At 34.6% G+C, this 27,005-nt stretch overlaps 1 protein-coding gene across 1 annotated transcript in view; it reads right to left on the bottom strand.

Annotated features, from left to right (window-relative positions):
* The window catches only part of LRRC9 (leucine rich repeat containing 9), a 204,756-nt gene that overhangs the window by 25,429 nt on the left and 152,322 nt on the right, over positions 1-27,005 (bottom strand). Inside the window, exons 26-28 of the mRNA XM_051977780.1 lie at positions 15,167-15,303; positions 5,156-5,373; positions 3,682-3,750 (exon numbers count right to left, since the gene is read on the bottom strand). Of these exons, the coding sequence (XP_051833740.1) occupies positions 3,682-3,750; positions 5,156-5,373; positions 15,167-15,303 (424 nt within the window). The remainder of the gene's footprint in view (positions 1-3,681; positions 3,751-5,155; positions 5,374-15,166; positions 15,304-27,005) is intronic.

The following is a 27,005-nucleotide window of genomic DNA, read 5'->3' as shown; positions in this document are numbered from 1 at the left end:
CCTCGAGTTATTCTAACTTTTCTCATGTTCTAAAATCCATAGGCTCTCATTAAAGTCTGGTTCTCACCTTCCCCCATCTTAACATAAAAGTGGGTATCTGCCATAGCACTAGCAGCTTAGATACCAGTAATGGGGTAGCCATTTGTGTATTTGGTCATTTTAAACAGGACATTTAACAATAACTTTTTCCTGAGACACAGTTAAGGCATTTTTATGCCCTAACACATGGTCAATTTTTGTATAAGTTCTATGAACCGCTGAGAAAAAAAGTAAACTCATTTGTCTCCATTTAATTTTCTCCAAAGATTTATCATACCTAACTTTTCTAACATTTTGTTTACCTCCTTAACCCCTTTCTTATTTATTTTGTAGTTCGATTTATCTAGTTCTGAGACAGCAAGGATGAGATCACTCACTAGTATAGTTTTTGCTGTCTATTTCTTTTTGCATCTCTCTTAACTTCTTCTCTAGGAATTTGGATGCTATACTATTGATAATGCTTCATTATCTATGGTACCCTTTACTAAGATATAATTTCCTTCCTCATTTTTTAAATTAGATCTATCTTTGCTTTCACTTGATCTGAGATCAGGATTGCTACCCCTGCTTTTTTTCCTCCCCTGAAGCATAATATAATTCTGCTCCAGTCCTTTACCTTCACTCTGTATGTATTAGTATGCTTTAAATGTGTTTCTTGTAAACAACATATTGTAAGATTCTGGCTTTTAATTTAGCCTGCTATCTGCTTCCCTTTTATGAGGGAGTTCATCCCATTCACATTCAGTTAAAATAACTAATTCTTTATTTTCTGCCATCTTATTTACCCTAGGTTATGCTTTTCTCTTTCCTATTCCCATCCCCCTCCCCAGTATTTTGCTTTTGATGACCACCTCTCTCAAACAGTCCTCCTCCTTTAGAGCCCCTCCCCTCTTTTTATACCTTTCCCTTAATTCTTCTGTTTTCCCTTCTATTAGTCTTTCCCTTTCTTTTTTGGATTTTGTTTCCTATCTTTAGGAAGAAAAAGCAAGGTAGAAGCTTCAGCGTGAAGCAAATTCCCAGAGCTACTCCAGAGTGAATTAAAAGATGGAAGAAGGTAAATAAAATTTATTCTTGATAAAGGCAAGCAACCAACAGATTGCCTGTATAAGCCTTTTAGCACAATGTTACCTCAAATCCTGAAGCATTGTAGGATAAAGTATAATGAAAAGACCATGATCTCAGAAGACAGTCATCTAGAAGTGATGGATTCAAGATGCAAAACGAGACACAGATTTTTGAACAATGACAATGTGTCTGACTATACATATTTGTTACAAGGATTTTGCTTTAATTTTTCATTGGGGGAAAAATGAAGAGAAGAAAAAACAAATGCTTCTCAACTGAAAACTAAAATAAAATTTTAAAAAAGAATCATATATGTTCTGATTAGCCTTGAAAGGTAAAAGATTAAAACTGATGAATAACAATTGAAAGTTTATTATACTGATTTAAATGTAATAAATTACTCAATATGCATATGCAAATGTTAGTAATTGCTGAATAATGAATATTTATGCTGTTATTTTTAATGAGCCTTTTTCCAATAAAAGATCTAAATTCTTGTTTTCTCTCACTTTTCTATATTTAGAAAGAACATCACTACTGAAATGATATAAATATATAAAAGATATAAAGTCACAATACTTACTATCATTTGTTTGGTGGCAAAAAATCAGTAGGGAAGGTCTCACCTATCCAAGCCTAATAAATAGTGAAATATACAGCTTCTTCTAAATCATTGACAATTACAGGTGTTGTGGAGATTAGAAATTTAAATCTAATATAGAGGTACATATGTGTGTATATATGATAAATAGATAAATATAGAAGGTACTCTTACAGCAAAACTTCAAATAGTACTATAAATATCAATCTGTCCATGGTAGTAATATATATAGTAATGAGACCCCTGTAGAAATCTACTAGAGGCAAGGACAAAATTCTTAAATGAAATCATGTTGCTGAGAAAATTTTATCTCCTTAAAAAACATTGACTGATACAGAACTGTTCCAGTTTGGTTATAAAATATTAATGTTAAGAATAATATCTTAAAACATTTAGATCTAAGTATTTTATGTTCTAAAATCATTTCAACAAAAAATATATCCCCCATATGAACGATCAGATTTATTTTTCAATTGGATCACTTTCTGGGAGGAAAGATAACAGGCAGAAGACTCTAGCTCCAAATAATTTGTCAAAGTAAATGGAGAAGCGCAAAGTAGATCTGTGTTTTATATGTTTTATATCATAGACTTAGACCTGGAAGGGACCGGGACCGTGTGTGTGTGTGTGTGTGTGTGTGTGTGTGTGTGTGTATATGTGTGTGTGTATGTGTGTGAGAGCATGCTCCATCAAGTTCAACCTCCTCCTTTTATAAATGAGAAATCTGAGGCACAAAAAGATTAAACAAGCTGTGCAAAGTTAGCAAATGACTGAGGTAGGACTTTAATTCAGATACACTCGACTTCTGATATTGATTATTCCATGATATTTCTCAATAATAATAGCAGCTAGATGGTACAGTGGATAGAGTGCACCATTTTACAAAGGGTCCCATTTTACAAAGGGGGACATTGAGTCAGTAAAGTGTCTGGAGCAGGATTCAAACTCAGCTCTTTAGGACATCAAGTCCAGTATTCCACCCACTAAGATACCTAGTCATCCTTTAACAACTTAGAAAGGGAATAAATTGCCTAATGAACTGAAATGAAAATCTAGATTATTCTTAACAATAATTTTGACTATTGGCAAAAAAAAAAAAAATCAACCTGTTGATATTCTTCCTAAGCTCTAGAGTCTCCTTTTCTCATTTGCTCATGTAACAGGACAGAACACATCTGATGAAGCATGTGGATTAGCCCTGAGCTGAGCTCTCCCTAGCTATTTCTGGAACACATGTTTTATGGGGAAGGGGATTAGGATGGCATAACAATCCCTTGCTCTCTGTAGTGGCAGCAGGGGAGGGGGATTCTCTCTCTCAGAGAACTGGTCACTAAGCTCCGAGGAGCCATCTAGTATTGTTTTCTCCCATCACCTGTGTGTTTGGCCTAGGGTTCTGACAGTTCTACCTTGAACTTCTTGGGGGGAAGATGTGATTTCTTTTCTTCTCCAACAAACTTAGTGGCTGCTGGAACATGGCAAAAGAGCACATGTGCTGCTGCATATAAAGCTAACGCTTCTAGTAGTTTCTTCTGTTTTGTGTTTCTTTTCATGAGCATAGGTAACTAAATATCAGTCCTTGAGATAGACATTTCCAGCCTTGAAGGCTCTCAAAGGACTGAACTTTGCTTGCATGTGGGGATAACCATAAGGAGCCCTCTAGTGGAGAAATGCCCCTCTCATCCCAGAAAATTCCATTTTACATTTGTTTCAGTACTATTTCTCCTGCCATTCATCTCCTTTCCCATCAATAATTTTTCTATTAGGTTATATCTTCTTATGAATTTAAATCAAGGGCTATTTGCATTTAAAAATTATATCTCATTATGGAATGAAAAGTTCTATTAAAGTTCTTTCTGGCATATTTTGGAAAAGTCAAAGAGATCCTTGCTGCTGTTCCTGAAATTAACTGTAGTTTTTAAATATGCTTTGAGCTGAATTTAATTAGCAGTGTCAAAAAGGAAAGAGAACATACTCACTGGATTGCCATATACTGTAAGCTCTTTGATGGAAGGAACAATCTCAAGCTTTTCCAATTCTGTCATATCCTATTAAAAAACAAATAAGCCAACAAATGATAGTAACTATTGTCCTACTAACATTTTCAAATATAAGATAATGAAAAATAACTAATTATTGCTTTAGTTTAGAAAACTTAAAATAGACACAACATGTGAAAGAATTATGACAATCGAAACTAGAATTTTTAGTCATAGAGCTACGTAACTTGGTTTTAGCAGTGAAGGATATAACTAAAAGGCAATTTTGAAATCACCTATTTTTAGTTTCTCATTTAATTCTCTTGAGATATTTTGTGGGTTTTCCTTAAGCCCAAACCACTCTGACTCTCATAGATTGGCTAACAGTAGGCCCTAGGTCAAGCCCCATTTGGTCACTGCTCAGATCCTGATTGATTGAGAATGAATGAGTATGGCCTCAAAAAAGGCCAAGGTCTCCCACTGCACACAGGGCCATCTTTGTCATCCTGATCTATATCTGGTCAATGAACCCAGATGGCTCTGGAGGGGAAAGTGAGGCAGGTGACCTTGCCCAACTCTCCTTAACTTCAATCCAATTCACTGTAACTCATGGTCTCACCTTCCTGACCTCATGGTCCTCTTTCAGAATGAAGGACAAACGATGATAAGGAAATCAAGGTACAGAAAGGTTTTGTGACTTGTATAAGGTTACACAGCTGGTTGGTAGCAGATCTAGGACTAAAACCTAGGTTTTCTGGCTCCCAGTTAAGAATTCTTTTCACAGCACAAATGTGTTATTTTACTTCTTGTTCACTGGTCAGTTTAGGAGAAGAAAACTATTTCCTGCATGCTTCTTTTTGTTATCTAAGAATAAAGCTCTCTAGACTATAGATGTTCCAGTAGTTTGCCAAGTCAAGCATTTCTGTATAGGTTAGTCAGGGCATGGAGAGAAACAGTAAATGAAAGAGAAAGGAAGTATCTGGGATACCTGGGATAATTTTTGGAATGAAGAAAAGTTTATCTTCCCCTACATTTTTTAATTGTATTGTTCAACTTGATTGATTTCATTGCCAGAAACCAAAAAAAAAAAACAAAAACAAAAAAACCCAACAACCCCCCCCCCCAAAAAAAAAAAAAACAGTTGAGTCCACATGCTTCACAGGTATCTATTCAATGTTGGGTTGTGTGGGCATCCAGAGGGAAAGTTTAAAGGAGGGCACCAAAGGAAAGTATGGATGGATTTCAGCCTGTGTCCCTGAATAGAGTATATACCCAAATAGATGAGATCACAGATTCATCATAGTACTTAAGCATTATATATGGAATAAAGTACATACATTTTATACATTAAAAAAATGAGACATGGGCAAAATTCTCATTACAAAGTTCCTGTAGGAGTTTCTAGCACAGGAGAGTTCTTCTAGGATGAGAAGCTTATGTCATGAGTAAGATGTAAAAGAAAATATTTGGTTACCTGAATTTTGTTATATCCTAGGAATAGTTTTTCTAGTTTTATCAAAGGTTTTAAATGAGTCAGTTCTCGTAGTCTGTTTTCTTCCAAATGAAGTGCCACAAGAGAACTAGGCTTAACAAAAGCACTGTCAGTAATTGTTCTGATACGGTTATGGTCCAATACCAATTCTTGAAGGGATGACAAATTGTCAAGTCCTTCAACTTGACTGATTTCATTGCCTGCAATACGAACAAATAGGAATAAAGTATTTGTGGACTTTCTCAAATTAGTCTCAACTTTGTTTAGATATTTTCCTGCACAGGTATATTTTTGAAAAATTAAAATTAGAGCCTAAGCTAATGGAGAAAGCAAATATACATCATAAAATAAGTCTGTCCACAAAAAGAGAAATAAAATGATCTAAAATATTTGCTAGCAATCATTATCATAATAAAAATTTTTAGTTTTAAATTTTATTTGCCAACAGTCATACAGAGTGTGTATCAATTACAAAGTGATAGAATGGAAGATAATTTACTAACAACGAATGATATAGTCTATTCAATGATATTTTTATGCAATAAACCATAACAAAACAAACATTCTCATTATAACTACAATACAATCCAATTTAAAAAGTATTAAGTGCCTACTTTATTCAAAACATTGAAGATAAAGACAAAATTTAAAACAGTATCTGCCCTGGAGATGACATTCAATTGAAAAAAAGTACCCAGAAGATTTCATCTCATTGTTTAAAAAAATAACAAGGACAATTATTTCATGGCACTTTTTGTCATCTGGACTTATTATATTCATAATGAAGAGTTCTTAACTTATGGTTCAGTAATGACCGTATTGTTGGATTCATTTTCAGAAGAAAATGTGATGGAGGAAAAAACACAGTTATCATAACTGTAAATGAGAATAGGATGAGCTCATCCATAAAATGGAAAGAGAGAACAGAATCCAACAACATATTATTTACCAGAGATACACTTGAAACAGAAAGATACATACAGAGTTAAAATAAAGGGCTGGAATAGAAAATCTAATATGTTTCAGCTAAACTTAAAAAAAAAAGAAGAGTTAGCAATCATGATCTCAGACAAAACAAAAATTTTAAAAACAGAGATAATTAAAAGGGATAAGCAGGAAAACTACATTTTTAAAGCAATACTGTATGATTTAATTTTTTATTTTAATAATATTTTATTTTCCTAAATACATACAAAGATAGTTTTCAATATTCACCTTTGCAAAAACTTGTATAATTTTTTCTCCTCCAAGACAGCAAGCAATCTGATATATTAAACATTTGCAATTCATCTAAACAGATTTCCATATTTGTCATGCTGTGCATATATATAAATACATAGACACATAGACACACACACACACACACACATATCTGATCAAAAGAGAAAAAAAAAACACAAGAAGGGAAAGAAAAAAAAAACAAGCAAACAAACAACAACAACAAAGGGGAAAATCCTTTGCTTTGATCCATATTCAGTCTCCATAGTTCTCTCTCTGGATGTGGATGGCTCTGTTTATCTCAAGTCTATTGGAATTGCTCTGAATCACCTTATTGCTAAAAAGAGTCAATTCCTTCACAATTGATCATTGCATAATCTTACTGTTGCTGCGTACAATGTTTTCTTGGTTCTCTTCACTTCGTTTAGTATCAGTTCATGTAAGTCTCTCCAGACATTTCTGAAATCATGCTGCTGATTTTAAAAATATATTTCTTACACACACACACATACACACATACAAACATATATATTCCATTATATTTATGTACTATAACTTATTTAGCTATTCCCCAACTAATAGGCATTCACTCAGTTTGCAGTTTCTTGCCACTACAAAAAGGCTGATACATTTTTCACTTATGGATCATTTTCGCTTTTTTATGTTATCTTTGGGATACAGAATCACTAGAGAAACTGCTGGATGATAAAGTATGCCCAGTTTGGTAGACTTTTGGGCCATAGCTCCAAATTGTTCCCCAGAATGATTGAATTAGATTCCAACTCCACCAACAATGCATTAGTGTTCCATTTTCCCACTTCCTCTCTAACATTTATCATTGTGTTTTCCTGTCATCTTAGCCAATCTGAGAGGTGTGAAATGCTGTCTTAATTTGTATGTCTCTATTCAATAGTGATTTAGAACATTTTTTTTCATATGGCTTTAATTTCTTCATCTAAAAATTATCTTGACCATTTATCAATGGTTTGTATTCTTATAAATTTGAGTCAATTCTCTTTATATTTTAGAAATGAGAACTTTATCAGAAACAATGGCTGTAAAAATTTTTTCACAGTTTTCTGCTTCCCTTCTAATTTTGGCTACATTGGTTTTGTTTGTACAAACCATTTTTACCTTAATATTATTAAAATTATCCATTTTGCATTTCATAATATCCTCTTGTTCTTCTTTAGCCATAAATTCCTTCCTTCTCCATAGAACTGAGAGATAGACTATTCCTTGTTTTCCTAATTTTCTTTTACTATCACCTTTTATGTTTAAATCATAAACCCATTTTGACCTTATCTTGGTATAGAGTGTTAGGTATTGGTCAATGCCTAGTTTTTGCCATACTATTTTCCAGTTTTCCCACAAATTGTTGTCAAATAGTGAGTTCATATCCCAGAAGCTGAAGTCTTTGGGTTTATCAAACACTAGATTACTGTAGTCATTGACTATTGTGTCTTGTGAACTTAGCCTATTCCTCTAATCCACTATTCTATTTCTTAGCCAGTATGAAATAGTTTTGATGATTGCAGCTTTGTAATGTGCTCTGGTGCAACTAGGCCATCTACAATTGCATTCCCCCTTCCCCCCCCCCCAATTAATTTCTTTGAAATTCTTGACCTTTTGTTCTTTTAGATGAATTTTGTTATTATTTTTTCTAGCTCTATAAAGTAATTTCTTGGCAATTTGATTGGCATGGTACTGAGTAAGTAGATTAATTTAGGTGGAATTGTAATTTTTATTATATTCACTTGGCTTACCCACCAGTACTTGATACTCTTCCAGTTTTCCAATAACTTTATTTGGGTAAAAAGTGTTTTGCAATTGTGTTCATATAGTTCCTGGCTTTGTCTTGGCAGGTAGACTCCTAAATATTTTATATTATCTATATCTATTTTCAATGGAATTTTTCTTTTTATATTTTGCTGCCAGTTTTTTTTTTTTTGGTAACATATAGAAATACCAATGATTTATGTGCTTTTAATTTATATTTCGCAATTTTGCTAAAGTTGTTAATTGGGTCTAGTAATTTTTAGTTGATTCTCTAAATGTACTATCATATCATCTGCAAAGAATGGTAGTTTTGTTTCTTCATTACCTACTCTAATTCCTTCAATTTTTTTTTTTTTTTTAGGGAAACTACATTTTGCTAAGGTACTATAGATGATGAAATGACATCAAAAGTTTTTATAACAATTCTCCCTGATGGTCAACCTCATTTCTCAAGTATATAATAAGTATAGAATAGAGTCAAATTTATAAAAATAAGAGTCATTCCCTAAGTGATAAATGTCAAAGAATATAAAATTTACAGAAGGAGAAACCAAAGCTATCTATAGTCATATTAAAAAATGCTTGAAATCACTATCCATTGGAGAGAGGCAAATGAAAACACTCTGAGGTACCACCTCACACCTATCAGAAATGAGAAGTGCTAGAGGGGATGACTGGCAGAATGGTGCACTGATCCAATTGTTCTTGAGAACAATTTGGAACTATGCCCAAATGGCTATAAACCTGTCTATAACCTTTGACCTAATAATACCACTTCTAGGTCTATATTTCAAAGAGATTAAAAAAAATGAAAAGGACCTATATGTATGAAAATATTTAGAGCAGCTCTTTTTGTGGTGGTAAAGAATTGGAAATAGAGGGAATACCTGAATTTGAAAAAAGAAATGTACTCTGTGGCTTTAGTAAGGAGGGAGTACATCCCGGGCACAAGGGATGGCCAGTGCAAAGGAACAGTGATGAGAGAGGGAAGGCTGCTTGTGAAGAACAAAGAGGACACTTTGGTTAGATTACAAAATAGAAAGGAGTGTAATGTCCATTTAGGCTGGAAAGATGGGTTGGGAAAGATGGGTTTGTAAAGATGTTTAAAAGCAGAAGGCTTATTTGAGAGACAATAAGAAGGCACTTGAATTTAGAGAAGGAGAGTCACATAATAAAATCTATATTATGAAAATTTTCTTTGGTAGAGAATGAATTGATGTGCAAAGAGAATTAAAGTAGGCAGATCTTAATTAGTTGATAGTTGCAATAATCTAGGAGAACTAATATGGCACCTGTTATGAATGGAGAAGAATACAAAAATATACAAGAGATCTTATGGAGGGAGAAATGGCAACATTTGGCCACTGGTTGGATATGTAGGAGTGAAAAAGCATAAGAATTCAAGGATAATGCTAAGATTACAAAATTGGAGATTAAAATAATAGTGTAATACAATGGATAGAATAACAGATATTGCATCAGACATTTATAAGTATCTAATTTGATCCTTACAAGAAACTTTGGAAGTACTACTATTTTCCTCAGTTTACAGATAAGGGAACTGAGATGGACAAAGCTTAAGTGACTTGCTCAGGGTCACACAGCTATTTAGTGTTCAGGTTAGGTCTTCTTATCTTTAAGCTTACCTCTTTATCCATAATTTTTCACAGAAAACTAAAGCACTAAGAGTAATTAGATGGTATAGTGGATAGAGCATTGGAATCAGGAGTTCCTGAGTTCAAATCTGGCTATAGACACTTAACATGTTCTAGCTGTGTGACCTTGGGCAAGTCACTTAATTAACTGCCTTGCCCCCCAAAACCCCCAAAGCCAAAAACAACCCCAACCCCTCCAAAACTAAAGTACTGTAGTAGTCTTTCTAAATCTCCCTTGGAAAATTAGAGGCAACAGCATTTGGGGGAATTTAAAAGAAGTCAATTCATCCCTTGGGCAAATTGGATCATGCTATTCTTGTCTAAAAACACATTTTGGCACTTTCTGGTCTACATCCATCCAAGGGCAATGATTTGTGAAATCATGCCAATCTAATGGATTATCAAAATCAGGCATTGTTTGAACATGCCCTCAGTAAGTAGGTATGCTTGAGAGCTAGAGATCATCCCTCAGGGAATGAAGTCACTAGCAAGAAAGCAACATACTTGGATTTCATGTTTTGGTACTATAAGAAGGCAGAATATTTAGGAACAAATCATATATATCCACTTCCACCTCTCCTTATTTTTTTCTTCCTTTCCCCCCCTTTGTTCCCTCCTCCCACTAGAAATGCTGTGGTACAGATGATGTTGACCATGTAAGCAAGCAGTCTGGACTGCACATGGAATGAACTGAAGACATGAATACTTACTTTCATTTTGAAACAGTATTATATAGTAACAAAAATGCAAACATTTCTTCAGTTACAAGCAAAGGCTTCATATAACTTTTTGTCAACAGTACTCTCTGCTCAGATATCTTGGTGTGGTGGAAAGAGCAAAACTGATTCTAGAGAGGCATTCTACCTCTGAAATTTACTACTTTAGAGGCAGCTGGTGGTTCAGTGGATAGAAATATACCTGAAGTTAGGAAGACTCAAGTTCAAATATGACCTCAGACATTTACTGTGGGCAAGTCACTTAACTCATCAGCCTTAATCCATCAGAGACAAAAATGGCAAATCATCCCAGTATATTTGCCAAGAAAATTCATTAGTAGTATTCATGTGCTATGGTTCATGTCATGAAGAGTCGGATACTATTGAATGACTGAACAACCACCCTCTGCTGCACATCACATAAGGCTGCATTGCTGACAAATCAGAATAAAAAAAAAATTCCCTAAATTAAAGAAAATAACTGATAAAATTGAGAAGAAATAGGAAGAGAGATAACTTAAAGTACCCAAAGTTCCTGAAAACTTGAGAAATTGTATCTAATCATGAAAGAGACAACAAACCCAGCAAGGATATATCAAATGATTTTGAGATGGGAATGAAAAAAATTGAACTTGTTGGCTAACTGGCAGACTGATTTTATAAAAACAGAGATGTATAAAAGTTGGCATTTGTTACCAATGGGATTACCAATGTTACCAATAAACACATTCCGGACAGTTTTTGTCAGAAAATGTAAGAACATTTCAAGACTTATACATAACAACATATTTAACTGTTCTCAACATGAGATGAGCTATAAAAAGAAGGAGAGAGCAATCTAAGAATACCCTCTAAAAATAGGCATCATCAATGAAGAAATCCTTGAGAGAGCTATTGAAGAGATATAGAAAGGCATTGAAAGATTACAGCAATGTTGAGTTGGCATGTGCAGTGGAAAATCTGACCATATTACCCAATTAATTGCAACAGCAATAAAAACAAAACATATGAAGTGGAATTCAAAAAGAAATTAGAAATTCTTGATTCTTTTAATCAATAATTCGAATCAAAAGTCAAAAGGTTAGGGCAATGACTCGTGGAATTAAAACTGGGGGAAGAACAAAATAATTCAACATCAATCTAAAACTTTACTATAGAAATTTGAGAAGCAAAGAAATCAATGCTATCCCCTGAAGAATGAATATATAGAAAGAAGTCCAACACAATGAAAATACAAGTTGAATTAAGTGAGAAACAAAGTTTTTGCTAATAAAATAAATACAAGGGGAGTTAATGCTTTAATTGAGGAGTCTGAAACATTAGCTTTTCATAATAGACAGAAAATGATATGATCAGATAAAATCCATGATTATTGGTACATATGTATCAGATGGTCTATGAATTATTAACAGATTACTTTATCATTTTCCCTCAGATGAAAGAAGGCCTGATATCTTTTCTTTTTTTTTTTTTTTAACAAAAGCCATTGCAGATGAGAAAACCTGAGAATCTTCAAAACATTGGTCAATTAGGTGTTTGTGTACTTTATACAAGCTGTTTACAGTTTGAATCACTAAAAGCTATATGTAAAATTTACAAGAAAAAAATATTAGCTGAGGAGCAAAGAATGTTCCAAGAAATACCAAGGGTGTAAATAATTCTCATTTGGTAACTATTAAGCAAACTACCTAAAAGTGCTTTAAAATTTACACCATTTACATTTACTGATTATTCCAGAGCCTCTGATTCAGTTCCATACTTAGTTTATTCACATACTACAGATATGTAAAACAGAAAAAATGCTGTACAATATTCGATGTCAACATAGAAAACTGTCCCCTATTTAAAGTATGCCATCAACACAGTCTTAGGAACAACTGCTATAAAATATGGCCTCTCTTAGGGAGATATATTTAACCTATTATGTTTCTGTCTAGTCTTAAATATATTATCACCTTTTTAAAAGAGAACTAAATATGGTTTCCAAAAGTTAAAAAGAGAAATCAAGCTGTTGAGATTAGGAAGAGGGGACCTCAAAAGTTCCCCAGACTGGTGTTATGAAGTGTCTCAAAAGAATTTGCAAAAAATTTTTGTGGCAGCCCTTTTTGTAGTGGCTAGAAACTGGAAATTGAATGGATGCCCATCAATTGAAGAATGGCTGAGTAAATTGTGGTATATGAGTGTTATAGAATATTATTGTTCTTTAAGAAATGACCAGCAGGATGAATAGAGAGAGGCTTGGAGAGACTTATATGAACTGATGCTATGTGAAATGAGCAGAACCAGGAGATCATTATATTCTTCAACAACAATACTATATGAGTATCAATTCTGATGGAAGTGGCTATCTTCGGCAATGAGAGGATCCAAATCAGTTCCAATTGATCAGTGATGAACAGAACTAGCTACACCCAGTGAAAGATCTCTGGGATCAGTGTGGATGACAACATAGCATTTGTACTCTTTCTGTTGTTGTTTGCTTGCATTTTTGTTTTTCTTCCCAGGTTATTTTTACCTTCTTTCTAAATCTGATTTTTCTTGTGCAACAAGATACTTGTTTAAATATGTATACATATATTGTATTTAACATATACTTTAACATATTTAACATGTATGGGACTGCCTGCCATCTAGGGAAGGGGTGGAGGTAAGGAGGGGAAAAGTTGGAACAGAAGTGCTTGCAAGGGTCAGTGTTGAAAAATTACCCATGCATATGTTTTGTCAATAAAAAGCTATAATAATAATAATAATAGTAAGAAAAGTAACACATTTCTAAAAAAAAAGAATTTGCAGACTTGAACCCATCTTTTAGTCAAGGGGCAAAGTTTTATTGAAAGTAATGCTATGCTATTACAAAGCAGATTGAATTGTAAGGGAATTCAGTAAAGAAATAAAAACAATGAGAGTCATTTTATCCAGCTTCTACCATAGATAGGTTAATCCTATCACTCAAGAGTAGGGGTAGGGAGTAATCTCCAGATGAATTGAAGGTAGTCTCCAAAATTTGATTATCATTGACCAGATCATCAGTCAGCAATGAACTGAGAACTAGTCTATTCAGAATCAGACAGACTGGGAATAGGAGTTTCCTGAGGCAGATTCCAAATCCAAAAATTTTAGGGTTTCATATTACATCATTTTTCCCCCTCAAGCAGTGATCCCCAAATATGTTTGGGAAAAAAGGATGGAGTTCTCATCTTCTGGAGCTGCTTCAAAGCCAGAACATCTTATTAGTTACTTGATGTGCATGGATGGCATATAAAACCCCCAAACAACACAACATGACTCACTAAATAGCTTCTTTTGTCTTTTGGAATCTTTTTCTATTAAATAAAAATGTCACTTAGACTGGATAAGTATAAAACTCAATATATACCAGGAAACACAGAGAAAAGGAAACAGACAAAGCTATGAGTTTGAATCTTGATGTCAAATTGAATCACCAGACCATTACAACACTTATTAATACCTTAGTCTCAATGTCAAACACAAAAGTTAGAGTTATGATACCTCTGGTTGAATATATTGAGACATATGTTAAAAGTCATCTTGAAATCAAAGCTACATGGGAAGAGCACATATCAAAACAATTAATATCTTTATAACATTAGTCTTATTGTTCGCTTTAAGAACTCTAAAATTGAATGTAACAGATTAGGAAAATATCCTAACAAAAACTTACTTATAAAATGTAAGAGCTATCATCCCAAGACAGTGCTGGAAAATTAATATTAATAATTAATTATTACTAAAAGGAAGAAAGAATATTGACAGATATTTTTAGGGCACATATTAAACACATCAAGAATCTACAAAAATATTATTGGAATTGAACAATCAAACATCATTGAACCATCACTGATGGTACTAGGTATTCATTATGGGATTTGACAAATGTAACAAAAAATGGTTTATCTCTAAATGGAGTCTATGAAAACCACTGATATCCAAGAATGGAATTAAAGAATCTTTCATGAGCAACATATACATAAACTCAGCCAACAACAGAATGATAAGTGCCCTTCAAATAACTAAATCATTCAGATTTTATGGTGAAAAGAGAAAGGGTTGTGATATATTATGGCTACTGAAATTATGTAATGATTATCCTTGAGGAGATTGAACTTAAGTGACAAATATAAATATGAAAGGAAATAGTAGAAACTCTATATTACATTACTGAAGTTAGTAAAAATTTGGCATCTACTGCATATTCAGGAAGTCATGACTACCAGAAGCTTGCTTTCATGGACCGGCAGATGACAAACCTTTGTCTATAAAAAGAGACCTCAAAATATTCTTGAGAATTCATCTAAAAAAACTGTTAATAGAACTGTCATCATCACAGACAAAACAGTTGTCCATAGACCCAGACATAACACTGATCCATAAAAATTCAAGAACATGGTTTTTAATAGTTGCTGTCATACTAACTACTTATATTCTTCAAACTATGGGAACAAAAATTTTTCAGAATTAATTATAGGGAACCAGAAAAAGTGATCAAATCATGAGGAACCAGGATTAAGACATTATCATTTTTCATTTTAGGAATATCAATTAAGAATTCCAAATCATACTAATTTGCTAATAAAATATTTCACATTATCAATGTTGTTACTTACCCTGGAGAAAGAGGAATTTTAAGTTTCTTAATCTGTTAAGCTGCAACTGGATTAAATTACAAATTCCATTGTAGCCCAAATGGAGAACTTCTAAACTCTGCATTATTGGAGGTAAATTCTCAGAAACACTTGAATCCCTGAAAAGAATATATAAGATGAGCCCTGGGCTATAATTTCAGACATATGTTTCATAAACAGACCAACTTCTTACATATGTTTAATGTAAAATGATTTTAATCATTGAATTTTCTGAAAATTCAAGATACAGATAATAGCATGCTAGTGTCCAGTCAGGAAAATTTGTGTTGGGATCCCACCCTAGATTTTTACTAAATTTTGTAAATGTTAAGTGGTTTTAACTCTCAGTACTTACAATTCTTAATTTGCAAAAACAGTTGCTCTTATTCTTTGTTAGAGGAAGTTTCCTCACTTGGTATTCCCCAAACTAAAGAAATTAAAGGTGCAAACCAAGGAAGACTATATGTATCAGTTTATCTAGATTCAAAGAATGAGGACTACCATAGGATCACTTCTAATAGATATTATCCAATATTCTCCTTTCCACTATAAAAACCTTACCTGCCCAGATACCACCACCACCTGGTACCAGAATCATGGAAGGACACCTTCTTCAATGACTTCACCTAAAACCTGTTCATTCATATCCCATCTGGGATCTCTCCTCCCCATCATCCTACAGGCCTTGGGCTTTGACTAATCTCTGCTGCTATACCTCAAGTGATGAAATCTTGGGTCACCAGGTGAGGTTGGAAGAGAGAGACTGAAGTAGTGATATAATTACTGCTTTAGGGGAGTAAGGAAAGACACTGATGGGGATATCATAGTTTAACCTCATAGTCCCACCCTCTGTGGAGGTCATGGGTAGCCCCACCTTACTATGTTTTTAAGAAATCCAAGTTAAGTCAAATCTCTCATGTTATATTTCCCCTATAAATCTGTTTATGGCTCACATCATCTTGATTAAGCTTCAGTTTCTCTCTAGATTGGAACCCCTTGTGTCCCTGATCCCCAGAGTCTAAAATCTTCCTCACAAGACTCTGAGTGTGTAGAAGGTTGTGGTCTTTTCAGTTCTCCTTAGACAGGAGATACCAGCAGTCTTCCCCATCCTAGACAGAAACTTGGGTCTCAAACAATGTACTGCCATTAAAAAATTTTGGGGCTCCAAGAGAACGAATTTGATGTTGATAAGTTTCAAAGTGAAGGGCTATACTTTGGAAAAAAATGGCATTCAAAAAGTTTCTCCCAAAAGATAGCAATTTTACATTTGTGTGTGTTTAAATTGGAAATCTGATGAGACAATCACTATTAACTGGTTTATGCTAAAATTGTGAACTTGTTTATTCTGGGCATAAGATTTTAGAAATATGTGTGCATTAGTCTTTAATATTGAAGTATTACTATTGGAAATTTACATCTATATTTGATTTGATTTTCAAAAACTGGGCTAAAACAAAGATCTCTGGTAAGTTACTCAAAGAGGTCACATGAATTAGATAAACTATATATAAGGTGTTACATTATTTTCTAAATCAAGTTATCTTAAATTGTGCAATTAGTAAAAATTGTATGAACTATGTTTAAAAATTGTCAGCCCTAATGGACATGTGATATAAGTCTTGTGAAGTTTTATCCAAAAATTTTTTGGTTATTGCCTATGTTTTGAATTTTAGAATTGTTTCTCCTCTTAACAGAAAATTAAGCCCTCCTGAAAGCTGTCATCTGAATCTTTTCAGTAAATACTGATAAGTTAATGGATTCTTTCTGAGAATATAGTACTGGGATAAATTATTCTCTTGAGTTATCTGAAATTTATAAATTTCACCTAAAACTGGTGTAACTACTGTATATAGGAAACTATCTAGATTCATTTTATTTTTTGAGTAGTTAGCCCTTTCCTTCGTCTTTACTGGTTGGGGAAAGTGAAAGGAAAAAACAAAACAAAATAGAATCATTCTTGTAAGGTCATCAGCACTAGGCAAACAGCTTGGAATAATTCCTTTAAAAGGAATAATATACAGGTTAAATAATTTAAAAATCTCTTCACTTTTAAATTTCTTTCATTATTTAAACCTCCTTAAAGTTACAAGTAGCTATCACTTCTGAAAATTCTTGATTAGGATTTTTGGAAGTTAATTTGAAATAGGGGATTAAAAACTGCACACTAATTATTTGCATTATTTCATGATTTTATTTTAGATCAGTTGATCTTGGAACATGAAAGCATAATCCATTTCCCTCCTCATTGGATGGTCCTTTCCCTCACTACACTGGTTGAGGGAAGTGGAAAAAATCCTACTCACTAGTGCTTAGCCCCCCTCTCTGGTTACCTGCTGGTTAAGTGAAATTTCTTCATTTTAAAATTTTTTTCATTATTTAAAAAGATAGCTCTCATCTCAGTCTGGTTGCTTATCTTAGAATCAAATCATGTGTGCTGAACATCTACTAAGATGCTATATCAGGAGTTCTGTTTAATAATGTAAAGAACTTCTAAGAGAAGTTAAATATTTTTATTTCTGGTTAACTGCAAAAAGATGGTTGCATCCATGCAAAAAATCAAATTTATTTAAGTTAATAGGGAATAACATTTTTTTGTCCTATGGCACAAATATATATGTGTGTGTGTGTGTGTGTGTGTGTGTGTGTGTGTGTGTGTGTATGTGTGTATTTAAATAAATAACTTATTTGATATGCACAAACCAAACCAATGCAGCCATAAAAAGGCTGCTGACCAATCTATATTGGCCTTTTCTAGTTCATCCTACAACAGTTTGTGGACAAAGAAGGGATGTATTCTTCTTCCCTCTGGTTGGTTCAAAACACCTTCCTAATCCCACAGACAAATCAGTGGAAATTTCTCTATGCCAAGCTACAAAGAATATCCTTCAGTCTTTTGTGAAATCTATTTTCAATGGTCACAAACTAAGAGAAACTATTAGGTAGGATTATCAGAGATGCCCAAGAACTATATTTTGTGCCCAAGTGACTCCTGAAAGAGCCATTAAATTCACCCTCTTCTAAAACCTATTTAGAGGAGGTTACTAGTCTATGAAAAGACTGTTGGACTTTATACATACATATGCCTCATGTAAGAGTTTGGGCTAATTCTTCTGTCTCAATGTCCTGCTTCTTAATAGTTCAGTGTTAAATCAAGTCCCACAGCTACTGAATGAACTAAGACTTATTAAGGAATGATTTTGCAGATATCTCTGTTAGTCTAGCGGGATCCCCTTTTCTGAAAATTGCTTTTGGGTTAAATATAAGCTCAGCTCCCCAACACAGTCTTATTTGAGGAGATCTTGGCTACTCTATGCTTGGCACCCCACTTCTAAACATCACCCCAGTCTTAATCAGGTATTTTGTTTTTAAGTAGGCTTTTGTTCAATGGACTTTTAGTGGAGATCTCTGGAAACTGAGTTCTCTCTGGAAATTCCACTCTACCTCCTCTCCTTTTAATTATTACTTCTGGATTTTCTTTATTTACTGAGTAGAAGGTTTCTCCTCCCAGATAACATGGTTTCTATTTTTAAAAAATGTTGCCTAACTAGCTCTAACAGAAGACTGTTCTTCCTGGCACAAACTTTAGGGAAGGCAGAGAACACTGATCATATTACCTTTAACTACCCCTCTCAAGAAGGGGGCTCTGTCTCTAAGTGCTCTCTCTCTCAGGTGGGAAACAGCTTTTTGGCCAAATTATAGGCTGCAAAGATAAGCTTTCTCTAAACATTTCTAAAGGCCCTAATAAGAGGAACATCTCCAGCTGGAGATCCCCCTCAATCAGTCATTTTCTATCCCTAATCTTTGGTTGTTTGTTTCTAGGCTTTGGTCAATTTGCCTTCAAATGATCAGCACTAGACAGCTGTATCCACCAGCTTCAGGATCAGTGAGCTTCAGAGCTCATTGGATGCTTCAATCAGCTTCTGGCCCATCCTCAAGCTCATCATCCCTCCAAATTGAAATTCTGTAGGATGACCCAGCTCTATACCCATAACCAGCAGGAAGAAGTTTCAGAAGATGAATCATCACCCTATACCCTAAAGGACTTAAGGCCTCATTTATTGGGGGAGTAGGAAACTTACAGCGAATGGAGTTCATCAAAATACTGCCCAATGTCTGAGTGGACCCCCAATAAGGAACAAACTGACCATGTGTTAGTCCCTACTAGTGTGCCCTGATCACTAACTTTGTACCCCTGGGATGTCACCAAACTTTGGCCTGAGTTCATCTCTGTAATACTCCCACTCCACTGGTCACTGTATTTCCCTCCCAGTTGTGCACACTACTTAATGAGTGTCTCTGGGTAAGGTCTCTAAAATTTTAGAGTTGGTCTGCTAGACGCCCTTCTGTTAGAGATCTCCAATCCACTTTAAAAAAAATTCTTAAAATCTTAAATCTTAATTTTAATTTTTATCTTCTATCTTTAAAAGATTTCTTACCAAATTAAGAATGGGGAAATGATGAGGTCCTGGGTCACTAGGTGGAGTTGTCAGAGAGAACCTGAAGTACTGATAAAATTACTCCCTGAAAGGAGCATGGAAGGGCATTGATGGGAATCAGCTCAACCTTATAGTTCCGCTCCCTCTGGGGTCATAGACAGCCCCATCTTGCTGTGTCCAGTCAGAAATTCGAGTTAGGTCAAAACTCTGAGATTAAATTTCCCCTATAAATTTGTTTATGTCACAGTCCATCTTTGCTGAATCTCTTTTGGAGTTACAGCCTTTCACATATTCTGCCTCATGGTGACTTTCCCTTGCCCCTTTCCCATGCCAGGTAGTGTCCTCTCACCTTTCCCCTTCCCCATGACTCATGGTCTCTTTCTCCTTCTTTTAGCTACCTCTTTTAGGGTGCTAAACTCTTCTATGGATTTAGCCTGCCAGCTAAGGGCATATTCCGGCATCATAGGGTATTCTCTTTCTTCTGGTTAATTGTAGGTTCCACTAGGGAAATTTTCTTTTCCATTGTTAATTGTTAAAATCCTTTCCCTTGCTAACAATATGCTCTCCCAACTTATTTACCATTTATTGTACCTCTTCATTTTGTCTGTAAATTTTCTCCTAAGTAAACGTATCTTTTGCTAAGGAGAATGGCTATTGTGAATTCTTCATGACTGAACCCCAACATTTGGTGCCTACATCAATCACGTTACATGGACCACTATTTTTAAAATATTTTCTTGCAGATAAACTCCTTTTTATGTGTTTTCTCCCCCATTCAGTATGTGAAATCTTTGAGAGTAGGGGCTATATAGCTTTCCTATTTGTATTCTGGGAACTAACTATAGGTAGAGTTTGACATATAGAAATAATTTAATAAATGATTTTCCATTTCATTCTACATAGATATACATTTAACCATACCTATATGAACATTTTTTAAATAAAAAATTACAATATAAAAAAAGATTATTATAACAATCATTATATTGGTACTTATTAATTTTTAATGACTAAAAGTAGAATTTTTGCTTTAGCATCATGAACAATTTATCCTTATCTTAAAAATCATGTCTATACATATATACTTACAGTATAATATACAATTTTTAACTTATGTGTCAAGTATAACTTTCGACAACCAACACTCAAATTAGAACTCTAATATAACGTACAGAAACACAAACTTATCCTGTAAACATTTTGAATTCTAAAAGATCATTATATAGGATATGTTATAATTTAAATTGGGGCCTTAAGTTTGAGAAGTCTAAGCTGCACTGTGCAATGCAAATTGCATGTCTATACAAATTAAGCATCAATAGGGCAAGTCCTCAGGAACCAGAAGCCAGAAGGTTGCATGAGGGATGGATGAACTGCCCTGTGATGGAAAGAACAGGTAAAAGGTCTCATGTCAATCAATATTGAGATTGAACCATTGAGTAACCTTTGGATTTCCAGTCTGTGTGCAGTTTTTTGAATTTTCTATGTGCCAGTAAAAATTTACTCAGAATCTTACTGTGGAACATGTAAAAATATAGGATAGTATTCAAGCGAATCCATACTGTTTTACAGAATTCAAATATAACAAGCAATTCTTTCTCAGAAATCCTGGGCCAATTACTTGGAAATGTGAAGTTTCTTTCTCAAATGGGTCATTCTGAATGGGAAAGAGGAAGAAAACTTGCATCAAGTATTATGTTCCTCCTATCCTGACAGATTAATACATTAAAGAATCAAAACAAATCTTATAAAACTTAGTGAACCCCAAAGGACAATTGAAATTAGTAAACCCTGTATGTCTAAAGTCAAGATATTTTGTAACATATTAATTCCTTAAATTTTATGAACATTTATACTATATTACCAAAATTATGAGGAAAGTAAGTTTCATATATATATTATCACACCAGCAGAATGCTTCTCTATTAATAAATACTTAATATATATGAGTTAAAAGATTATGATTTATTGGCATAATAGCTATTTAAAACTCAATATAAATGAGGATACTAAGAAATATAATAGTTTTAAAACTGTATTTTCAAGTAAATGTAAAGAAAATGAATGAAATTTTCAAGTAAATGATAGATTAAGGTCAACAATAACTAAAGAAAAAAGTACAAGTTGTTGCTAACTTACAAATAGATTATATATCAAAATGTAGTGTTCTGGTTAGTTTTCTGAAGGTCTCTGAACCAGCCTTCATTTCAGCAGAGTAATCACCACAAGAATAGCCAGGGATAAAGTCCAAATTCTTTATTATCTCCTTCACAATCTAGTTTCCTTGTCTGGGGCCTGAGCTAGCTTTCTGGAGGTCATCCTGAATGAGTCTTGATAGGGAGGCAGGAGGACCACCACAATAGTCTCTGTATTGAAGTCTCTTTGAGTCTGAGGGCTTGTGCTCCAGCCTCCAGTCCTCAGACTTCTCCAAGTCTGACCCTGGCCGAATTTGTCCCAGTTTATATGCTCTATTATAATTAGATCATTTATAGTATACTGAATATAAACCAATCAATACATCACTAGGGAACCATTATTTATTGTAAGATTAAATCAATCATACTGAACTAGAGAACTATTAATCACCATGCTAAACTAGATAACCATTGTTTTTATCAATTCCACTGAATTAACATCTTGAAGGATCCTTGTTTCAAGTACAGAGTCCTGGACCATTACATCTCTCGCTTTCTTTTGTTTTAGAACATAGGTGGTCACACCCTCCCTGACTTCTCAAGGAGGTGAGAACCCCCAAAATGAGGTGATCATGTCCTGACTTCTCAATAAGAGGGGTGAAAACACCAAAAAGTAGGTGACCACACCCTCCCTGACATCATCAGGGAGATGAAAACACCAATGGGAAATGGGGAATCAAACCAGATTAGCAGATTTTTGAAGGGTCTCACTTGAAACAGGTATACATAAATCTATCAACATGGGAGGTAATATATAAGCACATAGCAATATAGCACAGGCTAGTAGTGATGTAACAAACATCAATCAACACGAGGAATTATAAATGTCCATAAGTCCTAGAAATAGTCCAAAACCAATCTGTTGTCCATTACTTCATGTGTGAGGGAATCCAATAATTTCTGCAGATTTTGAAGTTCTGCAACAGTCTTATCAAAATTTTTTCATCTCAGGGAATCCAATGATTCCTGCGGGTTTTGAAGTTCTGCAACAGTCTCATTATCAGTCTCATTATTCTGTGTCAATGTTTCTTAGGTCTTCTCCTTTGTTTTGAGGTTTTTCTCATTTTCTGTCTCTCTCAAGGTGTTTGTTGGCACCCATCTGATTCCTTCTCCATCTGTGGAGATACAAGCAAACCCTCTCGAACAAGCAGTTAACCTATCTAGTCCCTTTCATCCACTACTTTCTGGATCTCTCCTCATCATCTGGCAATTAAATTGGAGCTGCTTGCATTGGACACTGCCCTTCAGGTGGGTATAAAACCTATATTCTCCCCAATTGTAATCCCTTTCTCCCATCTGATTGCTTCTTTGCTGATTGATCATATCAGAGTATTGAATTTCTAAAGACTCTTTGGGTGTGAACTCGGCTACCATCATGTCCCACTTGTTTTTTGGTCTGGAGTCTTGGAACTGGGCCCCTCTCATTTAGCCTCTCATTTCCCTGAGTCATTCTACATTCTGAGTCCAGTGGAAGCCCTTGTTGTATTTTGGACATAGGGTTTTGGTCTTGTTCTCCCACCCTGTTTTTTCATTCTATATCTCTATGCCAACATTGAGCTTTCAGATGCCCTACTTTACTACATTGAAAGCATTGCCAAGTCTCTCTGGAAGTCCCTTGCCATGAGGGACCTTGTCTTCTCATATTCTGTATCATAGCCTAGGTATAAAAGGCATTTGTGTCCACTATGGCACAACGTCTTATGATCTCTAAAGGAGCATCTTTGTGTAGTGCCAGTATTATGCTCATTAGCATTTTCTTTAGCAAGTTGTCTTATCATAATTCCTGTAGCTGAATTTTCACCAATAGTTTGCATTTCAGCTGTTTTTAGACATCACAAAATCAGCAAAGGTTCATTTGCTCTATTTTTGTGAAAGCTTCCTCTCTATCTTGCTTTCCTGGGAGGGTGCCCCATGCTTTGATAGCAGCAGCAGCAATTTGCTCATATGCTATCAAAGGGTAATTAATCTGTTAAAAGCAGCTGCATACTGACCTTTACCTGCTAGTTGGTCAAAGGTGACTTGTATATTAACTCCAGTTTGCCTATTTCGTTGGGCTTGTATCCTACATAATTCGCTATACTCTGAAAGCCACAACAAGTTTTGTCCAAGTTCTAAACATGTCCTTGCTATAGATTTCCAATTACTAGGGGTTAAAATTTCATAAGCCAAATTCTCTAATATCATCTTAACATAAGATGATGTAGCTCCATAAAGAGTGCAACCCTTTTTCAAATCCTTGATTTTTTCCAGATTAAAAGGAGTGTATCTTCTCCTTTGTTAACCTGAAGAGTCAAACTCTTCAATAACAGGATATTCTTCTATTAAATCAGGTATATTCTGTCTTTCTTTTTTAGCTTTAACTAGTGCCTTTTGTAATCTTATCATAAGCTGCTTCATAGGTGGTACTGATTGTGTCACTGCCCCTCTCCCTTCTGCTTCTCCCCCCACCCATGAAGGATTAATTGAGGAGGGTAGGTCAGGGTATGGGGAATGCCCTAATGGCTTCTTCTGTGAAGTACCATATTCCTTAATTTCATCAGCATTGTACCTAACTCCTTTCTTGTCTAATTCTTCATGCTTTTCAACTGCTATCTTAGTACCCTCTCCCTCCTGCGCTCTCTTCTTTGTCCTTATTCTATAATTTATGTAATTCCCTAAAGCCAATTGTATTGTTATATGTATAGAATGTTGCTTTAGAAATTGAATCAGGACCATTATCATTGTAATATTCAATTAATTGCTCTCCTACTAGTTTTCACTTGTCTGGCTCTAATTCTTCTTTTTTAGGGAACTGAGGAGATGTGTATTTTAATGTTCTGAAGAGTTCAATGATCTGCTTCCAAGTTACAATCAAACCTTGGTTTTTTATTAGTTTAACAATGCACTCTATACATTTTCCTTGAGGTGGAGAAGGCTCCTTTCTAAACATTTGTCCCATTTCAGTTGAAACACTAGTTTAGCCCTTAACAAAGTTTCCTTCTTGTCTATTTTTGTCACAGGTGTGACATTTCCGGGTCACAGATGTAGGTCCTTAGCCCCACATTTGGAAGCTAAAATGTAGTGTTCTGGTTAGTTTTCTGGAGAACTCTGGACCAGCCTTCATTTCAGCAGAGTAATCACCACAAGAATAGCCAGAGATAAAGTCCAAATTCTTTATTATCTCCTTCACAGTCTAGTTTCCTTGCTTGGGGCCTGGGCCAGCTTTCTGGAGGTCATCCTGAATGAGTCTTGATTTCTATAGGGGAGGCAGGAGAACCACCTCTCTGTCTTCAAGTCTCTGTCTTGAAGCTTCTCTGAGTCTGAGGACTTATGCTCCAGCCTCCAGTCACCAAAAAGGTGGAAATGGAATGAATGTCTCTCCTTGGCTCCGAGAGCTTGAGCTCCCACCTCCAGTTCGCTGTCTTCTCCAAGTCTGACCTTGGCTGAGTTTGTCCCAGTTTATATGCTCTATTATAATTAGCTCATTTACAGTATACTGAGTATAAACCAATCATTATATCACTAGGGAATCATTATTTGTTGTAAGATTAAATCAATTATACTGAACTAGAGAACTATTAATCACCATGCCAAACTAGATAACCAATGTCTTATCAATTCCACTGAATTACCACCTTGTAAGAATCCTTGTTTCAAGTGCAGAGTTCTGGCCCATTACACCAAAAGATTGAATCAAGTGTTTGGAATTACACTATTTTCTCATGGAAACAGTATGACAAATTGTGGGTAAATTATCAGATTTATTCAGAAAAGTACAGTCAATCAATAATGTAGACACAACAATACTGCTAACAACTTTGGGCCCTTTAGTTTTGAGCCTCATTTTTTACTGAGTCTTAAGCTCCTAAGCCATAAGAAGGATGTGTGTGTGTGTGTGTGTGTGTGTGTGTGTGTGTGTGTGTGTGTATACTAGAAGTTGGAAGAGGGGTTTGAAGCAGAGAGTTCCACATTTGGGTAGATTTCTAACAATAAGAACAAGGAGGAGAAATGAGCAAGGGCTTTCATGAGTCTGGCAAGAACACTGGAGAATAATTCTTCTATCTGAAAAAAAGTTCTACCTAGGGCTATAGCAAAATCATCAATAAACTGGGAACTTTAGTCCAAAACTGGTAAAAGTCAGGGAATTTCTGAGTGGTATTATGCAAATACTAGTAAGAAGAAAGAATAGATGGAATATTCCTCTATTAAATAGGGAGATGTTATTAATGATTTGCAAAATAAATATATGTTAGGTGACAGTTAAAATCTCAAAGAACTGCAATAATGGTTTAAATCTAATGAGTTGAAATTTAAATGACAAATATGTATGATAAAGCCTCATGTTTAGATTAGAAACCTCAAGAAGAGGAAGTGTGTATTTAGCCAAAATTCATGAGGGATTTTGTAGACTAAACTCAATACAAGTTTAATGAGTCAGTCAAAAAAATTAATGAGTTCTTGGGTTACACTAAGAGAGTCTATCCAGAATAAAAAAGTCAATTGATGTACTGTACTCTTCCCTAGTTAGACTACATCTGGAATACTTTATTTATTTCTGGAACTAAATATTCTGTAATATTTATAGAGAAGATTAATAAAGATGATCAAAAATTTTAAAATTGTGATATGTGAAGGCTGGTTAAAGTAATGGGGTTACTTTAATTCTATTTAATCCAGAGGGATAAAAAAAGCATGTGATTCTTCGCTTCAAATAAATAATGGGCAAGGTATTAGAACTGTTTTGCTTAGCATCAAATCCAAGAGGGTAGAAGTCAGAAAACAATGGTTAAAGGTCAGAAGGAATCATATTCTAGATAATTTTCCAGAAGGAAAAACTTCTTAACAAATAGAACTTTCTAAAAGTGTTATGAGTTGCCTTAGGAGTTGAGTTCTGAATCACTGGAAATTTTCAATTGGTGGTCACCTGTTCAGGATGTTATATAGGAAATTGATTATGTCTTGAAGTATGGCCTGCAGTGAATGCTGAGATCCCTTCTAACTTTGAGATTCTATAACACTGAAACTTAGAACTCATTATTGATGGGCTTATTTTTTATATTAATTTTGCTTAAGAATGAAAAGTTATGAACAAATAAAATGGTATAGAAAAATGAAATTCTAGATTAATAGGAATCTGAACCAACCAATAGATATTTTGTTATACTTTGAATCCTCTCTACACAGAGAGCACTCTGAACATTTTGATTGATG

This window comes from Antechinus flavipes, chromosome 2, assembly GCF_016432865.1.
Source record: "Antechinus flavipes isolate AdamAnt ecotype Samford, QLD, Australia chromosome 2, AdamAnt_v2, whole genome shotgun sequence".
Taxonomy (NCBI): Eukaryota; Metazoa; Chordata; class Mammalia; order Dasyuromorphia; family Dasyuridae; genus Antechinus; species Antechinus flavipes.
The sequence above is the reverse complement of the archived record's forward strand: the minus strand, read 5'-3'. Positions and strand labels throughout refer to the sequence as shown.